This window comes from Aspergillus brasiliensis (genome assembly GCF_001889945.1).
Source record: "Aspergillus brasiliensis CBS 101740 unplaced genomic scaffold ASPBRscaffold_12, whole genome shotgun sequence".
NCBI classification, from domain to species: Eukaryota; Fungi; Ascomycota; class Eurotiomycetes; order Eurotiales; family Aspergillaceae; genus Aspergillus; species Aspergillus brasiliensis.
Window position 1 is genome coordinate 1,199,286 of NW_027137453.1, and position 25,276 is coordinate 1,224,561.

General features: G+C 45.8%; 10 protein-coding genes across 10 annotated transcripts; 4 read left to right on the forward strand and 6 right to left on the reverse strand.

Moving 5' to 3' along the window:
- Window positions 1-710: 710 nt before the first annotated feature.
- Window positions 711-5,775, forward strand: ASPBRDRAFT_58117 (putative P-type ATPase; the record flags this gene model as incomplete). The annotated part of the gene is made up of 21 exons (XM_067627855.1): window positions 711-799; window positions 852-891; window positions 943-1,458; window positions 1,512-1,850; window positions 1,901-2,035; window positions 2,086-2,152; window positions 2,214-2,345; window positions 2,397-2,746; window positions 2,799-2,944; window positions 2,995-3,102; window positions 3,231-3,463; window positions 3,532-3,675; window positions 3,732-4,064; window positions 4,113-4,201; window positions 4,288-4,422; window positions 4,505-4,737; window positions 4,797-4,920; window positions 4,973-5,018; window positions 5,086-5,236; window positions 5,291-5,439; window positions 5,489-5,775. The coding sequence occupies 21 exons, from the start codon at window positions 711-713 to the stop codon at window positions 5,773-5,775; spliced, it is 3,846 nt and encodes a 1,281-aa protein (XP_067476039.1).
- Window positions 5,776-5,989: 214 nt separating this feature from the next.
- Window positions 5,990-6,207, reverse strand: ASPBRDRAFT_132849 (uncharacterized protein; the record flags this gene model as incomplete). The annotated part of the gene is made up of 2 exons (XM_067618481.1): window positions 5,990-6,055; window positions 6,118-6,207. The coding sequence occupies 2 exons, from the start codon at window positions 6,205-6,207 to the stop codon at window positions 5,990-5,992; spliced, it is 156 nt and encodes a 51-aa protein (XP_067476040.1).
- Window positions 6,208-6,911: 704 nt separating this feature from the next.
- On the forward strand, window positions 6,912-8,876 carry ASPBRDRAFT_58119 (uncharacterized protein; the record flags this gene model as incomplete). Its single annotated transcript, XM_067627856.1, has 8 exons — window positions 6,912-7,021; window positions 7,071-7,152; window positions 7,210-7,306; window positions 7,356-7,510; window positions 7,560-7,587; window positions 7,640-7,853; window positions 7,903-8,097; window positions 8,168-8,876. The coding sequence occupies 8 exons, from the start codon at window positions 6,912-6,914 to the stop codon at window positions 8,874-8,876; spliced, it is 1,590 nt and encodes a 529-aa protein (XP_067476041.1).
- A 595-nt stretch (window positions 8,877-9,471) lies between these two features.
- ASPBRDRAFT_184765 (D-3-phosphoglycerate dehydrogenase) lies at window positions 9,472-11,276 on the reverse strand (the record flags this gene model as incomplete). Its single annotated transcript, XM_067620028.1, has 6 exons — window positions 9,472-9,689; window positions 9,740-9,798; window positions 9,823-9,895; window positions 9,950-10,539; window positions 10,590-10,897; window positions 10,963-11,276. The coding sequence occupies 6 exons, from the start codon at window positions 11,274-11,276 to the stop codon at window positions 9,561-9,563; spliced, it is 1,473 nt and encodes a 490-aa protein (XP_067476042.1). The 3' UTR covers window positions 9,472-9,560.
- A 619-nt stretch (window positions 11,277-11,895) lies between these two features.
- ASPBRDRAFT_184768 (serine--tRNA ligase SES1) lies at window positions 11,896-13,858 on the reverse strand (the record flags this gene model as incomplete). Its single annotated transcript, XM_067620029.1, has 7 exons — window positions 13,580-13,858; window positions 13,443-13,513; window positions 13,177-13,338; window positions 12,696-13,117; window positions 12,550-12,640; window positions 12,131-12,499; window positions 11,896-12,072 (listed from the first exon to the last, which is right to left on the reverse strand). The coding sequence occupies exons 1-7, from the start codon at window positions 13,710-13,712 to the stop codon at window positions 11,896-11,898; spliced, it is 1,425 nt and encodes a 474-aa protein (XP_067476043.1). The 5' UTR covers window positions 13,713-13,858.
- A 179-nt stretch (window positions 13,859-14,037) lies between these two features.
- rhbA (Rheb family small GTPase rhbA) lies at window positions 14,038-15,294 on the reverse strand. The gene is made up of 4 exons (XM_067620030.1): window positions 14,985-15,294; window positions 14,775-14,914; window positions 14,586-14,714; window positions 14,038-14,532 (listed from the first exon to the last, which is right to left on the reverse strand). The coding sequence occupies exons 1-4, from the start codon at window positions 15,037-15,039 to the stop codon at window positions 14,293-14,295; spliced, it is 564 nt and encodes a 187-aa protein (XP_067476044.1). The 5' UTR covers window positions 15,040-15,294; the 3' UTR covers window positions 14,038-14,292.
- Window positions 15,295-15,485: 191 nt separating this feature from the next.
- Window positions 15,486-18,279, reverse strand: ASPBRDRAFT_47005 (WAPL family protein). Its single transcript, XM_067625758.1, has 3 exons — window positions 17,495-18,279; window positions 15,999-17,440; window positions 15,486-15,946 (listed from the first exon to the last, which is right to left on the reverse strand). Exons 1-3 carry the CDS (start codon window positions 18,048-18,050, stop codon window positions 15,665-15,667), a joined length of 2,280 nt encoding a protein of 759 aa, XP_067476045.1. The 5' UTR covers window positions 18,051-18,279; the 3' UTR covers window positions 15,486-15,664.
- Window positions 18,280-20,202: 1,923 nt separating this feature from the next.
- Window positions 20,203-21,104, forward strand: ASPBRDRAFT_58123 (uracil phosphoribosyltransferase; the record flags this gene model as incomplete). Its single annotated transcript, XM_067627857.1, has 4 exons — window positions 20,203-20,351; window positions 20,420-20,778; window positions 20,824-20,995; window positions 21,053-21,104. 4 exons carry the CDS (start codon window positions 20,203-20,205, stop codon window positions 21,102-21,104), a joined length of 732 nt encoding a protein of 243 aa, XP_067476046.1.
- Window positions 21,105-21,304: 200 nt separating this feature from the next.
- ASPBRDRAFT_133365 (transcription elongation factor 1 family protein) lies at window positions 21,305-21,794 on the reverse strand (the record flags this gene model as incomplete). The annotated part of the gene is made up of 3 exons (XM_067618512.1): window positions 21,305-21,498; window positions 21,561-21,699; window positions 21,750-21,794. Coding segments are annotated over 3 exons (378 nt in total), but the record flags the coding sequence as incomplete, so codon positions are not given.
- A 1,449-nt stretch (window positions 21,795-23,243) lies between these two features.
- rps1 (40S ribosomal protein eS1) lies at window positions 23,244-24,505 on the forward strand. The gene is made up of 5 exons (XM_067625759.1): window positions 23,244-23,365; window positions 23,447-23,531; window positions 23,578-23,603; window positions 23,728-24,229; window positions 24,292-24,505. Exons 1-5 carry the CDS (start codon window positions 23,352-23,354, stop codon window positions 24,433-24,435), a joined length of 771 nt encoding a protein of 256 aa, XP_067476048.1. The 5' UTR covers window positions 23,244-23,351; the 3' UTR covers window positions 24,436-24,505.
- The last annotated feature ends 771 nt before the right edge of the window (window positions 24,506-25,276 follow it).

Consider the following 25,276-nt stretch of genomic DNA (forward strand, 5'->3'; position numbering starts at 1 on the left):
CTACTCATCAAAATATACGTACTGGGCACAATTCTAATGGGGTTTCCTTGCTGTACGTGATGGCATTATCCAAGTGCCGCAGACATAGTCAGCGGAGTGAGTTTTAGGCGATGAGCGATTGAGAAGACACTAGGACGATATTATTTCGTCGGTCATACACGACGTTGGTCCTGCGGGTTATGGGCAAGTTAAGACTCCTTACCTCCGCTCCGAACCGTCTAAGAACAGCCTGAGGCAAAGCAATAAAATACCTTTGTAGATCCAATGATTTCCTGGTGCTCAATAAGAGCTAATACGAAGCATCTTATTCGCTATTCTCGATCTACTATTATTGTCTTAGCAAAATCTTGCAGCTAAAAGTCTGATAATCATCTACAAACGGCGAACTCCGCGATTCAGAAACTGATGCGTACTGTGACAAAATCCGGCCATGTATTTGGTCACGTGGAGATAAGAACTCAAGCCGTTCATAAAGAACATCTTCGGACCATCACTCTAGTCCACGCACAAGTACAGATTGGTAATCCACAGATCATACGCAGTTGTTGACACTAAGTGTCCGACGCAAGGAGATCGGGGGTTTTCGGCATGCAAATAAATAAATAAATCATTCTAAAAACCGACAATCACCTGTCGGTGTCAACAAAAATCGCCCTCTGCACGGAGCCGCACCAGACCTGCAAAAGCACATAGCAAGCGTCGTTATCAAGATGGAGCACGATATACAACCACCACTGCAGACTCAGTCACCAATGATTTCAATTGGGACTGACAATCGCCGCAACTCAATAAGAAGCAGGTTCTTCACACTAAACATACCCTCCTGGTGGGTCTTGCTGATGGTCTTCAAGCTATAGCGTTGTTTCAGACGTTGAAATGGCCCGCAACGAGGTGCGTCCAGACGCCAGCAAAGTTTGTGGAACAACGAATTAACAATGATAGATATATGATGGACCGATTTCAGAGAGTATTCCTTCCAGTGTCGTTTCCTTTTCCCACCGTCGGAACCGCAATGACTCCACCGCAAGCTTCACCTATTTTCAAGAAGATCAAGATCACCTCGACTGGCCAGATGAAGTTGCCATAGGTGCCGAAAGTGACGTTGATCACTTATCCGATATTGATCCGAACGAGTCAATTAGATCCTCTAAACGTCCGTCCCTGTCTAGAGATTCCGTCGAAGAACCCCTTTTACGAAGGTCTCTATCAGCTTCGTCGCATCATCATTACTATAGGGACGACCAAAGGGTAAGCCAAAAAGTTCACATTATTTCAGAAGACCTGACCATCGTGATTGCCGGGTTTTCGACGAGTCCCACCGGCTTGTTATTGTATTATCTGTTGTGCCTGTTGTCACTCGGTGTTTTGTATCTCTTATTTCGTTGGTTTCCAAGGTATCGAGTCCGTTTGGTGGGGAAGCCAACCCCTCTTCAAACTTGTCAATGGGTTGTGATTGAGGTAAGCAACGTGACGTGCGAAACTATGGCCCCTTATCACTGAACAGGGTCTAGGATCAATGGAATCAATTTAGCACTCATGCGGTTCATACTGAAGAATACGGTCGTCCTCTTTCCACAGTCTTCAGTTCCAATTACAATTCGTATGACGAAGACAATGACCCAACAATATCTCGATTGCGGTACATCGATTACAGATATCTTCGACTTGTCTACCACCCAGCCAATGACAACTTCCGTCTACTCAGTGGTTGGAAAGATCCTTTCTGGAAGAACGCGAAAGGGATGAGAGCCGGACTGGATGCCGATGACCGTGACAGCCGCGAGCAGGTTTTTGGAAAGAATCTCATTGATATCCAGCAGAAATCTATTCTGCACCTTCTTATGGATGAGGTACAATTTCACCGACATTCAATGTTGGATTGACGTGCTCACTGTTCTAGGCTTTCCACCCATTCTATATTTTCCAACTAGCTAGCCTTGTCCTCTGGTCACTTGATCAGTATTACTATTATGCTGTCTGCATATTTTTCATATCTGTGACAAGTATATGTGCTACTATATTCGAAACAAAAGCAGTATGTCGTCCTTGTTGAATTCAGTGTGCTGGTGTGCTAACCTTCTTCAGACAATGAACCGCTTGAGACATATCTCACTATTTGAGTGCGATATCCGTGTGCTTAGAAACGGATTTTGTAAGTCAATCCCAGACATCAACGACCTAGATGCAGGACTAACGGTATATTCTGCGACTAGGGAGATCAGTCCCTTCTCGGGAACTTGTTCCGGGTGATGTTTACGAATTCTCTGACCCCTCTCTGAACTATGTTCCTTGTGACTGTATCTTGTTATCTGGGGACTGTATTGTGAATGAGAGTATGCTCACAGGTTCGCTTGGCATCTCTCGAATTCTCTGATGAGGAGCTAATGGAGGTACAGGTGAATCTGTTCCTGTGTCTAAAGTCCCACTCACAGATGACGCCCTTAAATACCTAGATCTGAGTGCCCCCTCAATTCATCCCGCTCTTGCAAAACATTTCTTGTTCAGCGGTACGAAAGTAATTCGAGCACGCCGTCCCCAAGGTGTTGATGATGATGAAGCTATTGCTTTGGCAGTCGTCGTGCGAACAGGGTTCCTGACTACGAAAGGGGCCCTTGTTCGATCGATGCTCTTCCCAAAGCCTTCTGGCTTTAGTTTCTACCGGGACTCATTCCGATATATATCTGTCATGGCTATCATTGCGGTTTTAGGATTCGTGGCCTCGTTTGTCAATTTCATTCGCCTTGGTGTAAGCATAGCTCGAATGCCAAGCAAGAACCATTGTGACTAACAAGACACAGCTTTCATGGCATTTGATCATTGTCAGAGCACTCGACCTAATTACGATCGTTGTGCCTCCGGCTTTGCCGGCCACTCTAAGCATTGGAACCAACTTCGCTCTCTCACGACTTAAGGCACATAAGATATATTGCATCAGCCCACAAAGGTATGACAACCTACGAAGCTTCAAGGACATCGTGTTAAACTTTCCAATAGAGTCAATGTAGGGGGCAAGCTAGATGTGATCTGCTTCGATAAGACGGGTACTCTCACGGAAGATGGACTGGATGTGCTAGGAGTGCGGATCGTGGACCACAATAGAGGGTGAATATTCATACACACTATACTTCATACCTCTGCTTATCAGTTTGCAGATTCTCGAAACTGCTTCCTAAGATGTGTCTCGCTTACTCGACATCATCGGACACGGATAGCATTCGAGATAGGAGCAGGTACAACAACACCCTTTACACCATGGCAACATGCCACTCCTTGAGAGTTATAGACGGAGAACTTCTTGGGGACCCCCTGGATGTTAAGATGTTTCAGTTCACTGGTTGGTCCTTCGAAGAAGGTGGGAGTCATACCGAACAAGCGGATTCCGAGACGATACTACCGTCGATTGCGAGACCGCCTCTTGGTGAAAGCCATACGAGTGCTTATCAGCGGAATAACTTGGAGGTCGGTTATGCCATTCGATGATTGTAACTGGCAACTTCATCGAATCTGACCATGCAATATAGGCACCGCTAGAACTCGGCATTTTGCGTGCCTTTGAATTCGTGTCACATCTCCGCCGAGCAAGTGTTATTGTACGCCAGTATGGTGATAATGGTGCTAGTACTTTTGTGAAAGGTGCACCAGAAAGTGTGAAGGCTATATGTGTTCCGAGCAGCTGTAAGGTTGCACCTACTTAGAACCCTGTTTGAAGCTGATGCATGACTTTCTTTCAGTACCTCACGATTTCGACGAGCTTCTGAGTAACTATACTCACAAGGGCTATCGTGTCATCGCTTGTGCGGCGAAATACGAGCCGAAATTGAGCTGGATGAGAGTCCAGAAAATGACCCGTGCTGATGCTGAATGTGACTTAGAGTTTCTTGGCTTTATCATTTTCGAAAACAAGCTGAAGCCAAACACGGCTGAAACTATTGCTGAGCTGAATAAAGCAGGGATACGCAACATAATGTGTACAGGTGATAACATATTGACTGCAGTAAGTGTTGCTCGCGAATGTGGTCTAATTAGTGGGGACGAACAATGCTTCGTTCCTCGCTTCGAACAAGGTCAGCTATCCTCGATAGGCTTCGTTGCCTTTGTTAACATTGCACCAGGCCATCCTCCTGATCATGTGTCCGATGATTGTCTTTGCTGGGAAAGTGTAGACAATCCAGCATGGAAGCTTAACCCGAGTACTCTCATGGTATGATTTTACTTTTTATGATATTTTGATTTTATTATTTTTCCCCACTATGAAAAGGAAGAGTGGGCCTGGCTAACGGTAGGAAGCCTTCACTGGATTCAACGGCTGTAGACTTATCTATACCAGGCAATGCCTGCAGCCTGGGGCATTACTCTCTTGCCATCAGTGGCGAGATGTTTAGGTGGATCGTGGACTTTGGAAGCGAATTGCTTATTAAAAGGGTGTGTATACCGGCACGAGCCTACGGTTTTGAACTGGCCGTTTGTTCCAACATTGGGTTTGCCTAGTTTAACCCTTTTGCAGGTACTTGTGCGTGGAAAAGTGTTCGCGAGGATGTCACCTGACGAGAAGCATGAACTAGTGGAGAAGCTTCAATCCCTAGACTATTGCTGTGGATTTTGTGGCGATGGTGCCAATGACTGTGGCGCATTGAAGGCCGCTGATGTCGGTGTTTCCCTATCAGATGCCGAAGCCTCAGTTGCTGCTCCATTCACCAGCCGCCGCTTTGACATATCCTGTGTTCCGACGCTGATCAGGTAACAAACCCTTGAACTGAAATACCGTATGTGGCATTGGACATCTAACAAGTCGACAGGGAAGGCCGAGGTGCCTTGGTTACCAGCTTTTGTTGCTTCAAGTACATGAGCCTTTACTCGGCAATCCAGTTCTCAACTGTCAGTTTCTTATACGCATCAGCGTCAAATCTCGGTGACTTCCAGGTGAATATCAAGGCTCATGAGAGACAATATATTTTACTAACGAAACATGAAGTTCCTTTTTATTGACTTATGCCTCATATTACCCATAGCGATTTTCAGTAAGTGCCTTACCTGCATCAAGGATGTCAATTACCCTAAGAATTTGAGTCTGACTCCGCTCACCAGTGGGATGGACCAAGCCATACCCTGTATTATCGCGAAAACGACCCACTGCTGATCTCGTATCGCGCAAAGTCTTGATTCCGCTGCTAGGTCAAATCACGATTTGCATACTGACTCAGTTAATTGCATTCGAGACAGTTAAATCGCAACCATGGTGGGTAACATGGCTTCTCATCCTTGCTTTTGAGACAAGTACTGACCTTCCTAGGTTTCAACCCCCTCAGCTTGATCTAGAGGAAAGCAACATTGAGAATTCCGAGAACACAGTACTTTTCCTGTTTTCCTGTTTTCAATACATACTTTCAAGTGTCGTTCTTAGCGTTGGACCGCCTTTCAGAAAACCGATGAGTTCTAACAGTCAGTTCCCTTAACATGCATGTTTGGCTGTATTACTAATAGAGTCTAGAGCCATTTCTCTCTATGATAATTGTGGATTTGATGATCTCCTGCTACATGCTATTCACACCCTCACAGTTGCTGAAGCGGGTCATGCAGTTGACGTACCTGCCGGAAAGTTTTGCGTGGTGGTTACTGGCACTCGCTATTTTGGGCTTTTTGTTCTCTTGGCTGGCAGAAAAGGAGCTCTTTCCTAGGTTGGCTCGTTTGCTAGGGCGCGTGTACACAGCGTTGCGACCAGGTCACCCTAAAAAGCGTCGCCAGTACAAGGTACTACTCGAGGAAATGCAAGGGTAGATGAAATTCCACTTTTGCATATATCCAATTATCTCGAATATTCGTCGTCATTGTGACTAAGGTTTGACTGGATAGTTCTTGGTATGACGAAAAACAGCGCGGACCTTTGTGTTACAACTCGATTGAATTATGCGATATAGTCCTCAAGAAAATCAATTGCCTCCTAGTCTCAACAAACGAATCATCATTGTTCGGGTCTGAGAATACTCTGCAATTAATGGTCCCAAGGATGCTTCCAACCCAACAACGCAGGACCGTCTTTCTTCGCTCTGTACATCAGCTATAGATCGTAGAGAGTTTATGGTTAGCACTGTTCGCTATATAATCTCGTGAGATTCGTACAAAGAACCACATGCTAGCTCCCAATGCAGTCGCGGTGAAACGATAGAGAGGACGAGCGGGATGGATATGAATCGGGTGGTTTCCAGCCATGTCTGCACATTAAGTCAGTTCCAAACAAGGAAAGGAGTGAGAGATGAGTATTGAAATTTCGAGCTCCATACTTTTCTGCCGTCCAAGGACTCGTGTATCAGGCCTGACCCTCGGGTGTTGGAGAAAGGTAAATCAATAGTAGTGAGTGTTCGGTACGGATTAGATTAGAAGCAGACAGCATTATACCATCACGTGATACCACGGATTCTGTTCCAGGTAACAGCCGGCATGGTTCGAAGGCAAGGACAATCTATCTTCCTTTGTACTATCTCAACTAGTCAGTTCAGGATCGTGATTCAGTAAATTCACATACTGAATCATCAGAGCACTATGATACCTGTGACTCTGACACGAGCTAAGGAATCACGCCTCATACTACCTTGAAACGTTCTTTAATTGTCTTCCTGCCATCAACCTGATATTGTCGAGGTATCCACAATTCCTTTCTCATATAAGCCATATATCTACCTGGCTTTCACACCACGAATTCTTGAAAGGTGCGACTCCCAGTCGACTTTTCGACGTTAGAAGAATCACAGTGGTCAAGCATACGCGCGATCTCCGCCTCCGCCTTAACAGTATTGCAAATCGGTTCGAGCGTTATATCAGGAGACAAAGCCACCCATTTGTCCCAAAATTGCACACCATTGGCACCCTTATTTTACATATGGTCATTTTGGTGAGAAGCAGAGTGAGGGTAGAAAATGGTCATAGTATCCCTCGAAAGAGACAGCAATGGCAACAACCGGTTCCACGGGTGCACTAGCATACGCGATTTTGAGTTCTTGGGTAAGCTTGGTGAGGGTACTTTTGGGTGGGTTTCAAAAAGCTTTCACAATGTACTCTAAACTGAATCTCTACAGTGAGGTCTATAAAGCGAGATCCAAAAAAGACAATGCTGTCGTTGCTCTCAAAAAGATACTCATGCACAATGAGAGAGACGGAGTAAGATGGCCGACTGGGATTACCGCGTTATAATGATGCTAATCGATGATATCGAAGTTCCCCATAACCGCACTTCGTGAGATTAAACTCCTGAAGATGCTATCTCACGCTAATGTTTTGCACCTTAAGGAAATGGCAGTTGAACGGAGTAAAGGTAAGTGAAAAATCCTACCGCGAATTGAGACGTGCTTATTCAAGTACAGGGGAAGGACGTAAAAAGCCAAGCATGTACATGGTAACACCATATATGGAGCATGATCTCTCAGGCCTCCTAGAGAATCCTGCCGTCCACTTCACTGAGGCTCAAATCAAATGTTATATGCTTCAACTTCTTGAAGGCCTCAGATATCTACATGAGGTATCATTTCTCGAGACATAGCGAAGCTCCTTGCCCTAACCTATTATAGAACCGTATATTACATCGAGACATGAAGGGTCGGTAATCCATTAAGAAGCAACGCAGCCTCTCTGACTAACCACCCGATAGCTGCCAACCTGCTTATTAGCAATAGAGGTATACTTCAGATTGCTGATTTCGGATTGGCCCGGCCATATGAAGAGGCCCCTCCTCAACCTGGGAGAGGAGGTGGAGAAGCACGAAGGGATTATACTACGCTCGTTGTGACACGATGGTATCGCCCCCCCGAATTGCTTCTTCAACTCCGGCGTTATACGACAGCAATTGACATGTGGGGCGTTGGGTAAATGAAATATCCAAATCCCGTGGTAATATCAGTCTAACACTCACAGATGCGTTTTCGGGGAAATGTTCAAGGGAAAGCCGATCCTTGCTGGCAACAGCGACCTCAACCAGGCGCAAATGATTTTCAGTCTTGTGGGCTCGCCTACAGAAGAGAACATGCCTGGGTGGTCTTCACTACCAGGGTGTGAGGGAATAAAGAATTTTGGTAACAGACCGGGCAACTTACGTGAAGTGTTCAAAGAGTATTGTCAACCCCCCTTGGAAATGCCAGGCGAATCTGAAACTTCGAATATATTCCTAACCTTTTATCAGCCAAGGTCCTATTGCGATATCCTTGCTTGGTGAGCTGTTAAAGCTCGACTGGCGGAAACGAATCAATGCCATTGATGCTTTGAGACATCCTTACTTTTCTAGCCCACCACTACCTGCACGACCTGGAGATTTACCTTCCTTTGAAGACTCGCATGAGCTCGATAGGAGAAGATTCCGTGGTCAAAAAGCACCCATGCCACCGGCACCTGCAGGGGGTGCTATAGGAACCGGTGGCCCGAACGGAAGTTGGGCAAGTGGTTCAGGGAATAGAACTGGCGTTGACGGTCGGAATAGTCGTCTTCCAAACGCAGCCCGTGGTGCTTGGAACAACGGAGCTCAGGGTGTCTCCTCACAACGATCTCTTGACAATCGTAACTGCGAGATGCACACAGCTCGGTCGAAATCAGGTGGGGAGGATTCTAATCAAGGGGTCTGGCATAGAGGTGGGTTACCACCTCGTCCGCCAACGTCAAACCACCAGGCATGGGCTCCTGGTAGCGTGGGTAGATTGGGACGCGACAGAAGCCATCAGGGGCGAGGGCGGTCTGAAGGGAACCTGGACTCCTATATTCCAAGCTATGCTGGCGGAGGCGAACGTCATTGGGAAAGGGACCACAGTTGGGGCTACAATACGGATGGACGTGACGCCCATAACAATGACTCGGCCTACCAGCCTATGCGAAGAGATTATTCGCGAGAGACCCTGTGAAGACGAAGGAGCCGTAGTCCAGGCTCTAGGGAAGGAGGTCGTGATATAGCTAGGACGTTCCATCGCAGATGATTCAGTTTCACCCATGCCATCACGATCCTGCAATCGCTACTAATTGTGCAATATTTCGTGATTGTCTGGTCGCAGAACAAGCATAAAGCTAGGCGGTCGAATAGAGATATGTGGGCTTCTAATTTGTAGGTAGCATATAATCAAATCATTTTGGCATCAAATCTATATATAGCATGAGTTTAAATAAAGGTTCAGGTGGGCTTCGTCCCTTCAGCGCACGCTGGCGAGAAAGCAAGCTAATAGCGGACCAAAAAAAAGGAGCAGTAGTGTTGAATGTTCTGCCGACAGGCTGGCAATCGTAGACCGGCTTGGGTTCTATGCCCAATGTGGACGAAGAAATCTTGAAGTAATAGACCCGTACATAGCTAGCTAGCGTATCATAGGTTCAAATCAAAAGTCTGCAGCTTCACTGGACGAGTGCCGTTGAGGGACCTCTGCCGCATAATAAGTGAACGGGTATCGCAACTGATCTTGTGATCTTCGTTCGTTTGAAGTCCCCTTTAGAAAAATGACTGTGACCTGTCCGCCCTTACCTTTTAGGCATAGGTATAAGCACATGAGGGTGGTGCTTTAGTACAAGATGCGTGTCATAATGCGAGCTATAGTGAGTGATCAGTCGGAGAAGTCACAATCTGATACTAAAGAAAGAGTTTTCGTACATCCGAGGCTTTCAAGTCTTTCATACAAGTCCTTGATAGTCATGTTGTCGACGCTGCTAATATCGGCCATCAAGTAGGCCACCTAATATTGTCAGTCTCGCACTCTGGTAATGTCAATACATATCAACATACATCGCCTCTACTATCAGTCATTTGCTTGTCAACATTGTGATCACCAAGGATCTCATTAACTGGAGGCCATTAGCAAAGTACACAGTACTCTGGTTTCTTCAAAGGGAGCCTGCCTTTTCGTAAAACACCTGGAACGTTCTGATGAATGAAGATGACCTATTTCATGGATTAGCCATTGTTCGATGTTAACCATGCCGTTTAGGTACTCACTCGGGCATGGTTGGGTTCATCCATTGTCAGGGACCGCAGAGCAACCTCAGGCAGGTTTACAGCCCCCAGTGTTGTGCCTTCATTAACATATCTCACCAAGGCTTCTGCGACCTCGACGCCAATCGCTCGCTGCGCCTCCTCTGTGCTACCTCCAATATGCGGCGTGAGGATCAAATTCTTGAGGCCTCTAAGATCCGTTGCCCAGTCATTGAGGCCTTGGTTGAAATAATCACCATTTCCAGCGGGCTCATTGGGATAGACATCGAGAGCAGCACCCGCTACTTTCCCGGACCGCATTGCATGGATTAGAGCAGGAATGTCCACGACACTTCCCCGACTGGCATTTATCAAATAACTTCCTGGCTTCATTTGCTCAAACTGGAGCTGTCCTATCATGTTCCGTGTTTCAGGGAGCTCAGGAACATGGCATGTAATAAAGTCCGACTCAGACAAGAGGATCTCAAGGGTTGGTACTTGACGAGCAGTACCCAATGCCATCAGGTTCACTACATCGTAAAAGATAACTGACATGCCCATAGCCTCTGCCAGAACCGACAGTTGAGCACCAATATGGCCATATCCAATTATACCTGGCAGGAGCATTAGCCTATAGCAAAAATTGGTAGAATCATGAGAGTACCAAGGGTCTTTCCGCGAATCTCCCAGCACTTGTTGCTGACTTTGTTCCATGTGCCGTTATGCATCTCATTGGAACGGTCACCTAGTTGACGTGCAAGAGCAATGATTTCAGCTATAACCAATTCTGCAACACTCCGAGAATTGCTAAATGGCGAGTTAAAGACCGCAATGCCATGTTCAGCGGCATATTGTAGATCAACCTGGTTCGTTCCAATGCAGAAACAACCAATAACAATGAGATTCCGAGCTTCCTTTAAGACACGAGCACTCAGTTTGGTCTTCGAGCGAATCCCGATAACGTGTACATCTCTGTTTATCGGTGAAAGAAAGTCAGTCAGAGTGACTAGAGCTGAAGCAGATACTATAATACTAACCGAATTTTTTCAATGAGCTGATCTTCCGGAAGGGAAGATTTGAGGAATTCCACTTGATAACCCTGTTTGGTAAGGATGTCCCTACCAGTCTGGTTAACGTTTTCTAGGAGCAAGACCTTAATATCCTCCGTGGCGAACGGTTTCAAATGCTTTGCATTTGCTAGAGGAATCGTACGGCTTCCAAAAACCGAGCCACCATGGCTGGATGGAGCAGACTGGAAAGAAGCAGTAGGAGAGGTGGAGAAGTTCAAGCTTTGCGAAGGGTTGAGATTGAATCCATCTTGGGTATTTATATCCCTTGCAGACGTAGCCATTTGGGAAGGTCGGGAATGGGTAGATAAAGAGTGAAGGAATAATCTGGTACTTTTGAAAATAGAGGGAACGAATAGTAGTGCTATATCGAAAATCTAATGTTGAGCGAACAATGAGACCCAGAGTGACGAGGAAGGGGGTTCTGAAATTTTTAAAACCTCCGGAACCGGACTTCAACAGAGGCGTTCCACATTCTTTGTGACTAACACTTCAAATGGCGTTATAGTCTGTTTGAGTCATCATATGACACAAGGTTAGTTACTTGTGGAGGGGCAAGCAACAGCGGGGCCGAAACATCCCCCTCTTCATCCGTATCCACACAAATCATCTCAATCTATACGATGTACTCTTACCATCACCCTTGCAGCATGAGAGGTGCCATGTTGTGCAAAATTTTTTAGGGGATTGGCCAAAGGATAAATTCGTGGATGTAGCACCTTGTACTCTATATCATCCATTTGTAATGGCATCTAATTGCAACAACAATGGTCTTCTGACCCAGATGACTAGGTTTTTGCATTTACTGGTTTTCTCACTTTGGTGCTTGGTAGATCGAGATGCTCACATCAGTTCTTGACCCGCTAATTGATCTCGTCTAAAGTAACCTCTAACTGGCCACACTTAAACCTGAAGGCTTTCCAGTTTCTTCGCAGTCTCCTCTGCACCACCCGCAGCCTTCGTATTCTGCTTAGCTTTAGATTTGTTGGAGGTACTATCTTTCGGCAGCTCTTTGGAGTATGGGATAAATTCGGGAGCGCCCGGGATGTACTTTCTCAGAGGCTCGGGCACAATAATACCCTGTCACTTTATCAGTATCATCAACCATTAGCAGGTGGGCTCAAAAGTCATGACGTACATCATCCGTCTGGTAGTTTTCAAGCACACAGCAGAGTGTACGTTCAGTTGCACACAAGGTCGCATTCAAGGCATGGACATAGGACTTCTTCACATCAGTAGCCTTCTTCGTGCCATAGCGAATCTCTAGGGCTCTAGCTTGATAATCGGTGCAGTTGGAGCATGATACTAATTCCTTATACTCTCCTTGAAATGGAAACCACGCCTCAAGGTCATATTTCTTCGAAGCGGCATTGTTCAAAGCCCCCGAAACAATAGCAACAACCTGGTAAGGTAGGCCAAGAGATCTGTAGAACTCTTCCGAGGTGGCCATCATTTCGTCAAATGCTTGCCACGAGTCTTCCGGTTTCGTGAGAACGAATTGTTCAATCTGGACCAAGTTAGCATGACAAGCAACATGTGCAACCTAGTGCTTATCACCTTCTCGAACTGATGAACACGAAAAATTCCCCATGCATCTTTACCATGAGCTCCTGCCTCTTTCCGGTAGCAAGTGCTATATCCAGCATACCTGTGTGCTGGTTAGCTTGAGGGAAAAGTTAACCGGAGATGCTGGAACCACCAACTTAATTGGAAGATCTTTATCTTGCAGCCACTCTCCGTCATGCAAGGCTGAAAGTGGTTGCTCTGAAGTAGCAATTAGATACTTATCGGTAGACTTGTCTTCACTTTCCGTGACTTTGTAGAGCTCCTCGTCGAACTGTTCAAGTTGGGCGGTCTTCGCCATCATGTCCTTGAGCATAAACTGAGGAGGTTGGTTTGGCTTGTAGCCTTTACCCCAGAGGAATTCCAAACCATAGTTTATGAGCGCGAGATTGAGGAAAAGCCCATAACCTGTCAGACAGTAGCCGCGATGGCCTACCACTTTGACGCCACGCTCTGAATCGAACCCATCTAGACGAGTGAGGACTTCATGGTGAGAAAGACAGTTACGCTTTTCAACCTTCACATTGTCGGGTGCCCACGTCCTTATTACGGCGTTGTCGTCCTAACAGTAGTCCTTTCGGTCAATTGAGACTCTCGTGTAAGATTGAGAACGATACCTACTTCATTGTTGCTCACGGGAACAGATTCGTGAACAATGTTGCCAATAGTCCGAATTTTGCCGTCTCTCTGCTTTTCCTTTTGAATAGCAAGGTCCTCGGCGTCCTTCTTGCGTTTCTCGAGCTCGACTTTTTGTTCCATCAAATCATTCGCGTCTTCTTTATTCTGTTTCAAAATTAGATATTAGTTTTCTGCCATGGCAATAGATTGGACAATAGATATATTAAATAACAGTATGCGTTTAGTATGGATGTAAAATGAATGCGAACCTTCTTCTTTTTGCCAATTTCCTTTTGAAGAGCATTGAGCTGAGAGTTTACTTGCATAACCTCATACCGTGCTATAAAATTTCCGAGATCAGCCGTTCAGAACGCAAAGCATCTGTAATAAAGCGAAGATAGCATACCGCGCCGCGCCTCTTCGTATAGGGAGAGGACCTCATCAACGACACCTTCCGGGGCGTAGCGTTTCCGCTGGCTCTCCTTGATTTTGTTCGGATTGCCACCGCGATCACTGATGAAGTCTGCCAGATCAAGCATGTTGAACGATTTATTTCGGTACGGTACAAATATTTGATCTCATAAGATCCGTCTAGAGAGGGCAGGATAACAGCGACAGTGGGCGGGGAGGACGGCTTGTAATAAGTAGTAGGAAAGGAGGGGCTAGAGAACTCGGTTGGTGTATGATCAGATGGAGGGGCAGAAATTTAGGGGCTCGACCGATTGGGTATAGCATATCTACTCCGTACTCATACTAATAAAAATTAATTAGTGCCATCCTGCACAAATTGCATCGGTCACTGTCTGATATCTGGCTACTAAGTAATATTTTCTTTTTGAACAAACCTTAATCAATCAAAACTTTCATGCGATAAGGAAAAATTACTGTGTATGTATTAGATTATGTAACAGACAAAGACAGTAAAAGGGAAATTGAGTGCCGAAAGAACCACAGCTGCACCGGTTAAAGAGCTGCAAAGACGTATCCCAAAAATACAACAACCTAGGCTAATCAACAGCTATGTTGCCTCTCAGAAACTGCAAGTGGTCTCCAAACGACGCGGAGCCATTCTCTAGGCCAACCAAATTAGATATCTATCCTGCTACATCATAGGCCTTATCACATTACGGCGCATTTGTTGCCTCCTGCCGGCTGTGATGGGTTTTGTGACTTCTCGATTTCGCCGATCATTAAGTCAAACGCTTTCGCAACATTATAGTCGAGGCGAGCACTAGCCTCAGTAAATGCACAATGGAATTCTTCACAAAGCTGCCGGCCTTCATCTAAAGACACCTGGCGTTGCTCAGATTTGAGGTCGCTTTTGTTTCCGACAAGCACAAGGGGTACATGATCGGCACCCTTTTTCCAGGTCAGCTACTAAGGCGGCTGTAAGGTCCAAGCTGGATACTCACAAGATGGTTCAAAATCTTGTCACGTATGACTCTCACCATATCAAATGACTGGCGTGAGGCTACCGAGTAGACAATGATATATCCATGTATTCCGATGAAATGTTTGGAGTTCAAAATACTGTATTCGTCCTACAGCAGCATTAGCCATCCGCCATATACTCCAGATTTAGATCAAGTAATTCGCCATACCTGACCAGCTGTGTCAACGATTTCAGTGGCATAATCTTGACCATTGTATTTGATGATTCGACTGAACGTGTTTTCGATCGTCGGATAGTAGCTTTCTACAAAATGATGTTCAACAAATCGAACTGTAAGAGAAGATTTACCTGAAATGGACGTTAGTAATAATAGAAAGATCAACCAAGTAAGGCTTTCCGTAGAAATAGGAGGCCATACCCACAGAGCGACTGCCAACAATAGCTATTTTGCGCTGCTTCGGTGCACTAGGCATCTTTTAAAATACGGAGCGGGAAAGTGGCTATAAGTTATAAAGGCAATGCTGGTGGAAGGTTGATCAGTGAATTAGAGATGTTTGGCGCACAAGGACACAGGCTTCTCGAGGTCATTAACAGGTATCTAAGCACAAACTTAACGGTTCGTTGGAGAACTCAGTGGTCAAACTTTGTTAATTAAGCAGCACTCATGATAGGGATGGCAATCAGATCACAGATGAGCTCACCCGGGAGTGGCGAACAGGCAATTCAGGAGCGCAAACAAGTCAAACGGCAACTAGAACACAAACGGCAACTACGTAGTAGAACACAGCTAAATAGCAAGATCACTATTAGGTTAGAATTTGAAATACCCATATTTACAACGGTGTCTATACAGTAAATAATATGGATGGCAGTCTAATAGTAGAAGCATCATTTGATACTGAAAACTACCTTTCTGTCAGGCAAATGTTGTTTCTTGCGTTTTGACCAGTCTTCCGTTGTAGTTAATGAAACATTGAAGGATAGAAGGCCAGGCCTGATCCACCATTGCAGTGGAAAGATCTTTGTTATCGAATTTTAGCACATTAAGTTGCTACGGGGCTCATCAAAAATTAGGAATCAGATCTCTCGGTTCTGCATTTATAGGCGTGCTTTCTGGCGTATCTGATTCAAAACATCCTTCAAGCGCGTTGTAGATTTACTTCCTCGTTCTCCCGAACTCTCGAAGAGCTGCGAGTCTTGCTCAACCTTCTGGTGGAACTCTAAGAATTCTTCTGCCGTCGATAAGACTAGGGTAAGACCTTCGCCACGAACAGACTCCCTAATTTGACTAAATGCTTCCTCGTTGAGACACAAAGTAACCAAGACGATCGATAGGTATCCGATCACAACATTGTAACGCACTTCGGACACAGAGCGCGCCTGCCCTGATTTAGCTCAATATCTCATTCTTTTTGAAATGATACGCTCTTACCTGGTCCACAACTGCAAGCCCTGCGGAAAATTGCTGAAGAAGTAACTGAAGCAGTGACGTGGAATGAGAAGCTGGAGTAAGAAAGGCAGCTCGTGAAATCTCGCTTTGTTCCGACAAGTTTATGAGCACGCCCAAAGCTAAGATAGTGGCATTCAGTGTGCCATCTTCATTCACATTGCGATTCATGGATGCACCAGACAACCCAGTAGTGGCGAGTTCAACAAAGTCCGAGACCATGTCAGGGGTAGCAAATTCTTCGCAAAGTGAGGGTTCATTGTTTGTAAGGTTGAGGATCACCCTGGCATATAACATTGGAATCTGCTTACCCCTGTCAAACTGGTCGAATGGCAGAAATTTACCATGATTCTCGAAGAGCAGCCGGGAAAAGTTGCGATTACGACATGCTGATGTTCCCGGTAACATTGAATGAGATTCCAGAATCAAAAATGACAATCTGGTTAACTCATAGCCCTCGAGAGTCGCTATGGAGGCTGCATTGTCACGCTGTGCTATCAGCGATTGGACAATCTGTTCGGTCAGTGTCGCGGGCAAAGGTTCAATGTCGTCACCCTTCTCAAGAAAGGTAGAAAGGCAGAACTGAATGCATGAAAGAGTCACCAAGCAGGGAGAAATCCTCGGCGATGGGGTCCCATTGAACAAAACAGAGGAGATCTGAGGTAAGGTCTTCTTGAAAGATCTCTGTGCAGCCTTGGACAGGCCGGTGGTTCCCTGGGTTGCCATAATTGTCATATCGTCGGTCATTGGAAGGAGCTTGTGAGAAATCTGCAGGATTATGGCCCAAAAAGTTCTCAGACTTGTGTGAGAGAAAAAGCCACTCGAACAGATTAGTCTGTATGCACATAAAGCCATGGATTTAATTAAAATATCCTGATCATCCGCTGTGCAGTTGACAAGTCGTTCACTGAAACCATACTCTGAGAAACGACGCACAAAGGAAGGCTCCAGAAGTTTGGCGCATAGCTGTGTGAAGCTACTACATCTCCCAGAGAGAGAGTTGTTTGGGTCCTCAATGTCTTCGAATATCACCTCAACTGACTCTCGAAACCGAGCGTTATCTCCAGCCTGTCTAAGCTCATGTATGCTACGCACAGGTCTAGATTCGATCTCTTCGTCATCGCTAACCGAATGCTGGTTAGCACCGTTGTTTGCGATGTGTGCCAGACCTGCATCATCGGGGTCTGAAATGGGCGCCGAAGTGTCACGCTGTTCAACAGCTGTCAAGCTCAGAGGATTACCCAGGAAAGAACGTTGGCGTGCATAAGTGATTCCGGAGCCCCGTAATCTGGATAGTATTGGAGCGTCTGCTTTACTAGCCTTTCCGGGGTTATGATCTTTTACCTCATCTGGTTGTTCACACAGGTCTGCGCGAGGGATGTCGGTTTCTTGCAAAGGCCGGGGGTTGTCTGGATGTATGTTTTCAGCTACAACTAAGTCAGAGTCACTCGACCTAGTTTCCGTGAACGGTTCTGTTATACCTAGTAAATCAACCAATCTCTTCCGAGCAGAGACAGTTCTCCTGTCATGCTCAGCTTCCGCCAAAGTCTGACCCGGGGCTCTACTGTCTGAGACGAGTCGTTCTTCAATGTGGGGCCGTGGTGAATTAGATCTAGCTGAAGCGTAGAGGAAATCCGATTTCCTGCTTCCAATATCGAATTCCTTCGGAGGACTGAACCGACCAATGTCATTGAATTTGTAGCAGGCATCAGCCGCGGAATCGCATATAGGCTCTTGGATATTCGATGCTGTGTAATCGCTATCGTGTACGTCACTCTGTTTCAGGGCTGGCCGTGAGTGCTCTGGAGGCATACGCCTTCTCTTCTTTCGACTGCGCTCGGGTTGGTGCGGGCCTCTATTCGAAGGTGTGTAAGACTGTTGGGCCAGATGGCGGCTTGCAGATTCACTGCATTTGTTAAACAATGTCGGAGATCCCGTTCTAGATCTAGACGCTTGCGATCGAGTGCCAGGGGAGGCTTCCGCTGATGAACGGCTAGGCTTCCCCAAAACACTCCTGGCCGTATCTTTCTGGGGCATTTAGAAGCAATTCCAGTCAATTTCGCATGAGTCTATTATCTCCCAACCATAGCGGGGTGCAAGGCGCTTGGTAAGATTTGGTGTCATCCAAACCTTCTTGGTGTGTTAGAAGAATATAGGGGATCTGTTTAAAATCAGGTGTGAAATCGCGTTGGAACCACCTCTCAGACAGCCAAATAGTTGACTAGACTGCAACATCGCACTACTCCGTACAAAGTACTAGCCTCCGGGGTTGGCTTGACCCACTTGTTACTCAGTATCCCATCGAGGAAACGTTAGTAATTGCCGCTAATTCCGCGAATTCTGCCAATCACGGGTCTGGCTCAACACTTTGTGTTAAGGTCAAGGTATGGAATGCATTACTAGTATGTCCTACGTACTAGATGCAAGTATGCAATCCTCCACACGAATTGCGTCCCCTTATTATACAATCAGGGGTTGTGGGGGAAGGGAGGGGGGGGTTTGTCTCCCGCCGTAATTCCGTGTATTCTCAAAAAGGCTGAAGACAGATATGATAAGCGGTCAGCTGCTTCGACTCTGAGCATGACTACTCTGTACAGAGTAGTTTAGCATCATAATACGGAGTACTACGGTAAGCTATTCGTGGGAGTGGGACAAATAAACCACGAAGATCTAATCAAGAGCAGTCAATCTCCGCAGAGATCAACCAAGCTAGCCTAGGAATGACCCTGGGTCAAGACTGGGATATTAGCATTTACACACGCCTTTCAAATTCAGGGAAGTACCTTCCTGTATTTTCGCTTAACCCATTAACTAATGGAAGTGACCCGGCCACTAACTACTTATACCATACAAACTCGGTGGAGTACTGTTTCGTGACCACCTTGGGATGCGTAAGATGGCCCCAAAAATGCCAGTAGATGGTTTGTGGTTGTCATTCTCTCATCGAGGTATGTCTTCTCACTTCGCCGTGCGGACTTCAACTCCCAATCGACAGGGTTTTGGACATGCATCCGACTATTCATTGTAGCTAATCAGGCCGGTTCTGCGACGTAGCTGTAATCCGGACAGCTAAAACTTGGCACTCGCCCTTCATCCTTGACCTAAGAAAGATGAAGATGCAGAAATGTAAGTAAGGCATAAATTCGTTGACGGGCTGAACATTCATCGAGAGGGGAAAGTAGAGACAATTCTTCTTCGTTTTCTACTTCTTTGCTTTTATTGGCCATGCATATTCATCCTAGGTCACAGTACTTACTATCTATCTCTGTATACGGGGAGTTGGTAATAGGTGCCATTTCAGCCACTAAATCGAATTTCCTCCTGGCTCTAAAGCTTCCCATACCAACACTCCAAGAGAACGCCGTATATGTATGGAAAGATGCAATCATACCAATAAGCTTATCCGAAACACATGACTGTCGAACTTCGGCCTTCTTGGCATCTAACACAGGTAAAACCAAGGCAGTATACTATACTTTTAGATTGCGCCTGATAATTGGCATTAAAAATGTACAAACAATAGTAACCCACCGATGTAAGCAAATAATTCAAAAGACCCCTTAGGTTGCTTTTGGAGGGGAATCCCATATATTAATATATGTAATAAATAGCCCGAGCTTGTCCAGTTGTCCATGAGTCTCTTAGCTAGATCAGTGCATATGGTTATGCTTTACATATTCCATCATGACTAATTTTTGAAGTAATAACTATGTAGTTAGTTAGTTATTCCATTACATAATTAGCTAACAAATCTTTATTCTCTTAATAAACGCCATCTTAAGTAGGAAGAGACTTCAGTTCTAGTAATTGTCTAGTTCTGGAGTTCAAACCAACCTAGACTACGTAGTGATTGAGTTACTTCAACAGGAGGTCTCCCTATATTAGTGGTTGCTTAAATCGGTATTTTACTGTAGTTAACTACGGGGTAGTAATAACCAACTACGTACTCCGTAGGTCGTAGTACTTAGTCCCACTAACTATGCACCACTGGTAACTGTACTAGAGTAAAATGTTCTACTTCGCATATCACCTCCTTACCTTTTAGTGCCTGCATTACTCCCTACACTTCAACTCAAATCTTCTATCATTCATACAAGCGACAACATCCTTCGTTTATTGTTTCTTCGCCATTTATCATCGCTTGCATCCGTGAAAGGAGAGAGAAAGCTACCATACCAAGGCGAACGCGATGTCAGAAGCCACACCCTCCCCCGCACAAGGCGTTGGCCCCATCTACAGACCCGATGGCGAGAAGCCCACAGCGACAGTATCCAAGGACATATCGTACGAGAATGTCCACGTTTTACCACAATCCCCTCAGTTGATCGCCCTCTTGACGTAAGATGAAGACCGAGTCAAACTTACAGGCTAGCACTGGTCAGTGTTTATGCTGACATCTTTCGTAGCATGATCAGAGATAGAAGAACTAGCCGAGCCGACTTCATCTTCTACTCGAACAGAATCATACGCCTCTTAGTGGAGGAGGGGCTCAACCACCTGCCAGTGGTTGAACAATCGGTCACAACACCTGTAGGTCGCGTCTATCTCGGCGTCAGATTTGAGGGGAAGATATGTGGTGTTTCCATCATGAGAGCAGGCGAGGCAATGGAGCAGGGGTTGAGAGATTGCTGTCGTTCTGTTCGAATTGGCAAAATCCTTATACAGAGGGATGAGGAAACTTGCAAGCCAAAACTGTTCTATGAAAAGCTTCCTGGTGACATCGCTAATCGATGGGTGCTTCTTCTTGATCCTATGTTTGCAACAGGCAAGTTCGTCGAATCAATTCACTACATCAACTAACATTAGTCAGGGGGCTCTGCAACACTAGCCGTTGAGGTCTTGAAAGCGAAGGGGGTCCCTGAGGATCGCATCCTATTTCTAAACCTTATCGCGAGCCCTTCCGGTGTTGCGGATTTTGCAGAACGCTTTCCCAAACTCAGGGTAGTGACCGCTTTCATTGATCAAGGCTTAGATGACAAAAAGTGAGACTCTCAAACTACTAAAAATTACAGGTACGCTGCTAATCAATGCCGTCCTAGATACATTATTCCAGGGCTTGGTGACTTCGGCGACCGCTATTATACGCTGTAGCCATACCAACGAAAATTGTGGCTTCCAAAAACCACTATGATATACATACATATCGATGAATGAATTACACGTTTACAGCTCAACGATGTCGCAGCGTGGTCTCATTCACAGTATTGGGGTATAGTATCTTCCACTGAATATCATGCCGCAAGCGCATTGTTGCCTCATTTTGTACGCTGCGGGGTCCTCTAAGTTCGGAGTCAGTATTCATCAGCATATGTATCGTTCCGATCCGCTTCCTCAAACCCGACATCTCGAGCGCTGGGGGAGGTAGCAAAGTCATTCGATCGTCTGACACGAGGATCACTATCCTCGTACTTGGTAGCAGTATCCTTGGCAACCGCGTCGCAAGCATCCACCCAATCCGAGTATACATCAACAGCAGCGGAGAGATCTAAGTATATATCATAAGCAAGTGCCTTCCACGTAGAAGAAACAACACAGTCATGAACGCACAGTTTATGCCCGTCTGGAATCGTTGACCGCAGACTTTGCAGGATAAATTGCCTAGACCAAGTTTCTTGTCCAATTTCACGACGATGGAGTTCTCGTGATTGCAAAAAAGGCAGGCAAATGTCGTAGGCAACGGCTCTCTCTAGTTCAGTATTAGCGACAGTAAACATAGACAGACCGGAAGGGAGTCACCTTTCTGGGTTGCTGTGGCTGCCTGCTCGACTTCTTCCGCTTACCCTATGTTCATGAGAGCTTAGAGAAAGGTACCTTGGCAATCTGTGGAGTGGCATACCATGCTTCAGAATTTCTGGGTGGCGCGACCGGTAGATTAAGCTGTCTTTAGATGCTGTAAGAGTTCTATTCCCTTTAGAGACAACAGGATAGCCAGTGAGATGATCAGCAGGGCAGTGCACGAAACTGCTGCAAACTAGGCCGCAAATTTATGTTGTGAAGGCACAAGTCTAGTGGAACGAAACGGTGCGGGCAAGTAGCCGGATTGGTTTGATCTGAGGGTGCTTGGCAGGCTATAAGAGAGTTTCGGTGCTTCGGCGGAAGACTAGGAGACAGGTATGGAGCATATAACTAAGTCCACTACACGCTGCTCGGAACTCCAAGAGTGCTAGTTATTTGGTGGCATAAGTGATCGAAGAGCAACCAGTTGGTTGACTAGCAGTTGATTAGTCATCATTTAATCTCCAACATAACTAACTAGTTTCAACTAACTAATTAAGTAGTTAACGAGTAACTAACAATTTAGTAAACGTAACTTGGGGTTGACTACGGAGTAGTCAGTAGTTAGTTGATTAGTCCCAATGTCACGCCAAACAAAGATATTTTTCCAGGCTAAGATATCCCAATGATTCCGACAGTTAGCAATCTATAGATCCACATAGGGGGTATATTGAACGGAATTTATCTTTCAGAGATTCTTGGAAAAGAAGAATACACGCAATATTACTTATTAGTTGTTTGAGTCGTGGACTTGGTTTCTGCTGGCATAGATATCGTAATCTGAAAAAGGTTTCTTTTGTATGGCTTGATACGTATGAACTCGGGCGGGAACTAGTACTCTGTACGTTACAAAGTATCAATAGCGAACTATTGTGTAATGCTAAGAATTATTTCACTACAAGTCAAGGTTCTTGCCAGAGGCCTGCTAGTCAATCGAGTTCCATATATGATCAAAGGCTATATTATTAGCACAAAGGCTATATTATTAGCATAAGGCCGCAGTGATCATGAATTTGATGCATACAGGGTCGTAGCAAAGACTAATACGTGTCTAGTCAAAGAAAGAGAACCCTTGAACTCTGCCAATTACGCGTCTAGAATAATGAGAATATTAGATAAGTGTAATATTCAAAGCGTACTTAGGCAACGAATTGATTCAAGACATATTCCGGCATGAAGAAGTGAGCACTCTAAGAAGCAAACATACGGCGGTATGAACAGATAAGCGACAAGTAACTTGCAGTCTGGAAGCGTGTCCAAGTGATCATGGATATGATGGCAAATGGGATAGATGCAAGGTAGAAGACAATCATGTGATGCACAAATTTTGGCCAATCATTGTGCACCTTCGGGAGCTTAGTGGAGGCGCAAATATTATGTAACTCGATAGGGCCGACGGCTCGCTTAGCCGACTTTTCTGTGGGATTTTGATTTCTACTCTTATCCCGCGATCGAGCAGCAAGCAGCAAGCAGCGACAATCGATTCGACTCACCTCCACCAGAGCGTGTGGTGTGATACCTAGTCTGTCTTCAAGCCGCGCAAGATAGACACGAGTCGCAAATATGGCCGTTGGAAAGTACGTGAACGCCCTCCTCTTGTGGCAATCTTTATGTTGCAGCAGGTTGGCTGTGGTGCGGTCTTGCTGATTTTGTGGCAGGAACAAGCGCTTGTCGAAGGGCAAGAAGGGTGTTAAGAAGAGAACCGTTGACCCGTTCACCCGGAAAGATGAGTACTCTGTGAAGGTAAGTGTGCAATGTGAGGATATGTGGATTTCGCTGACAGGAATAGGCTCCGTCCACCTTCCAGACTAGAGAGTATGGCATCGCCCCTCCCCCATTTCGTCGATGAGATGCTCAGATATCTTTCCGCCTCGTTTTATTATTCTGCTTTCTCGCATCTTTCTGCAAACCAGTCACTGACCAATTCTTGTTATTGAAGTGTTGGCAAGACTCTGGTGAACCGCACCAGTGGTCTGAAGAACGCGAACGATTCCCTGAAGGGCCGTATCTTCGAAGTCTCTCTTGCCGACTTGCAGAATGACGAGGACCATGCCTTCCGTAAGGTCAAGCTGCGCGTGGACGAGATCCAGGGAAAGAACTGCCTGACCAACTTCCACGGTCTGGATTTCACGACCGACAAGCTGCGCTCCCTTGTGCGCAAGTGGCAGTCGCTGATCGAAGCCAACGTCACTGTGAAGACGACTGATGATTATCTTCTCCGTCTGTTCGCCATCGCTTTCACCAAGAGACGCCCCAACCAGATTAAGAAGACTACATATGCTCGTTCGTCCCAGATCCGCGCTATTCGCAAGAAGATGACCGAGATCATGCAGCGCGAGGCCGCTAGCTGCTCTCTCGCTCAGCTTACTACCAAGTTGATCCCCGAAGTCATTGGTCGTGAGATCGAGAAGGCAACCCAGGGAATTTACCCCCTGCAGAACGTTCGTTACCCTCCGGCTTTGTCCAATTTTAAATAATTGCGACCCATCTAATACCCATCTAGGTCCACATCCGCAAGGTCAAGCTTCTCAAGTCTCCTAAGTTCGACCTCGGTGCCCTCCTCAACTTGCACGGCGAGTCTACGACCGATGATAAGGGACACAAGGTGGAGAGAGAGTTCAAGGAACAGGTTCTTGAGAGCGTGTAAGCTTTGGCTATTCGCTGGTCATGGATTCTGGTTGCTCTGCCGTCTTGGGTTCACTGTGCCACTGCTCCAAGTATGATAAGTTTATGTCAAAAGTAGTGTCATTAGCCAACAAATGACAGTATATGCAAGTTATTTCACAACATCATCGATCCTATCAACTAAGTCTTATATCGTTGGGACATCTCTATTTTATTCATGCATGAAGCAGGAGGGTAAACTTCTCGCTCTTGTTTGTTCGATAGCTGGCTGATCTTGAGAGTCGTTGACTAATTGTAGGTATGAGGAAATCAAGATATAGGTAGTTGGCTGCCTCGACCCATTAAGCCATGTGAGCCCACTCTAGGGTCACTTCGTGTCCCTTGCCTTGTAGGCTTCACCTCTGCCTTTTAGTAAATCGACATAAATATCACACGAACCTTGGTGCAGAGCATATAAAGGCTGGAAGTTTGGACAGATTGAACCCAGCAGTAAGGTGTTAGAACTCTGATGCAGTATGGATTATTGTTGTTTCAGAGCAGCTTACATATCTAGAGCTGTTTCCACTGCCCAGAGGCACCGTAGAATCGAACGCCCACAGGCCGGATTCGTCAGTCTTTCATTTCGGGCCTCTGTGTAAACCTTACGAAGTGCTTGTACATGTCGAGGCCTTTATGTGCGCTTTGGCGGGTGGCCTCCTGCCTCCCTCCTATGTTACCTGGCAACATACTAAGACGCTGGACTATCCTGGCTCAGATGTACAGTGTTTAGAAGCTTTGCATTGGGGGTCTTACAAGCCTCAGGGTATAAATAAATGGATAACCTGCCGAAGCCGATCAAACAATTATATTGGTGCGATGTATTG

Coding starts and splice junctions, on each gene's coding strand:
- rps1 (XM_067625759.1), top strand. Junction 23,604..23,727: donor TCCACCTTCCAGACTAGAGA/GTATGGCATCGC, acceptor TTGTTATTGAAG/TGTTGGCAAGACTCTGGTGA. Junction 24,230..24,291: donor GAATTTACCCCCTGCAGAAC/GTTCGTTACCCT, acceptor ATACCCATCTAG/GTCCACATCCGCAAGGTCAA.
- ASPBRDRAFT_47005 (XM_067625758.1), bottom strand. CDS start 18,050: ATGCCCCAGAAAGATACGGCCAGGAGTGTTTTGGGGAAGCCTAGCCGT. Junction 17,441..17,494: donor GAGATTGGTTGATTTACTAG/GTATAACAGAAC, acceptor ACTTAGTTGTAG/CTGAAAACATACATCCAGAC. Junction 15,947..15,998: donor GGCTTGCAGTTGTGGACCAG/GTAAGAGCGTAT, acceptor AAATCAGGGCAG/GCGCGCTCTGTGTCCGAAGT.
- rhbA (XM_067620030.1), bottom strand. CDS start 15,039: ATGCCTAGTGCACCGAAGCAGCGCAAAATAGCTATTGTTGGCAGTCGC. Junction 14,915..14,984: donor TGTTGGCAGTCGCTCTGTGG/GTATGGCCTCCT, acceptor CGTCCATTTCAG/GTAAATCTTCTCTTACAGTT. Junction 14,715..14,774: donor TCGTTGACACAGCTGGTCAG/GTATGGCGAATT, acceptor ATGCTGCTGTAG/GACGAATACAGTATTTTGAA.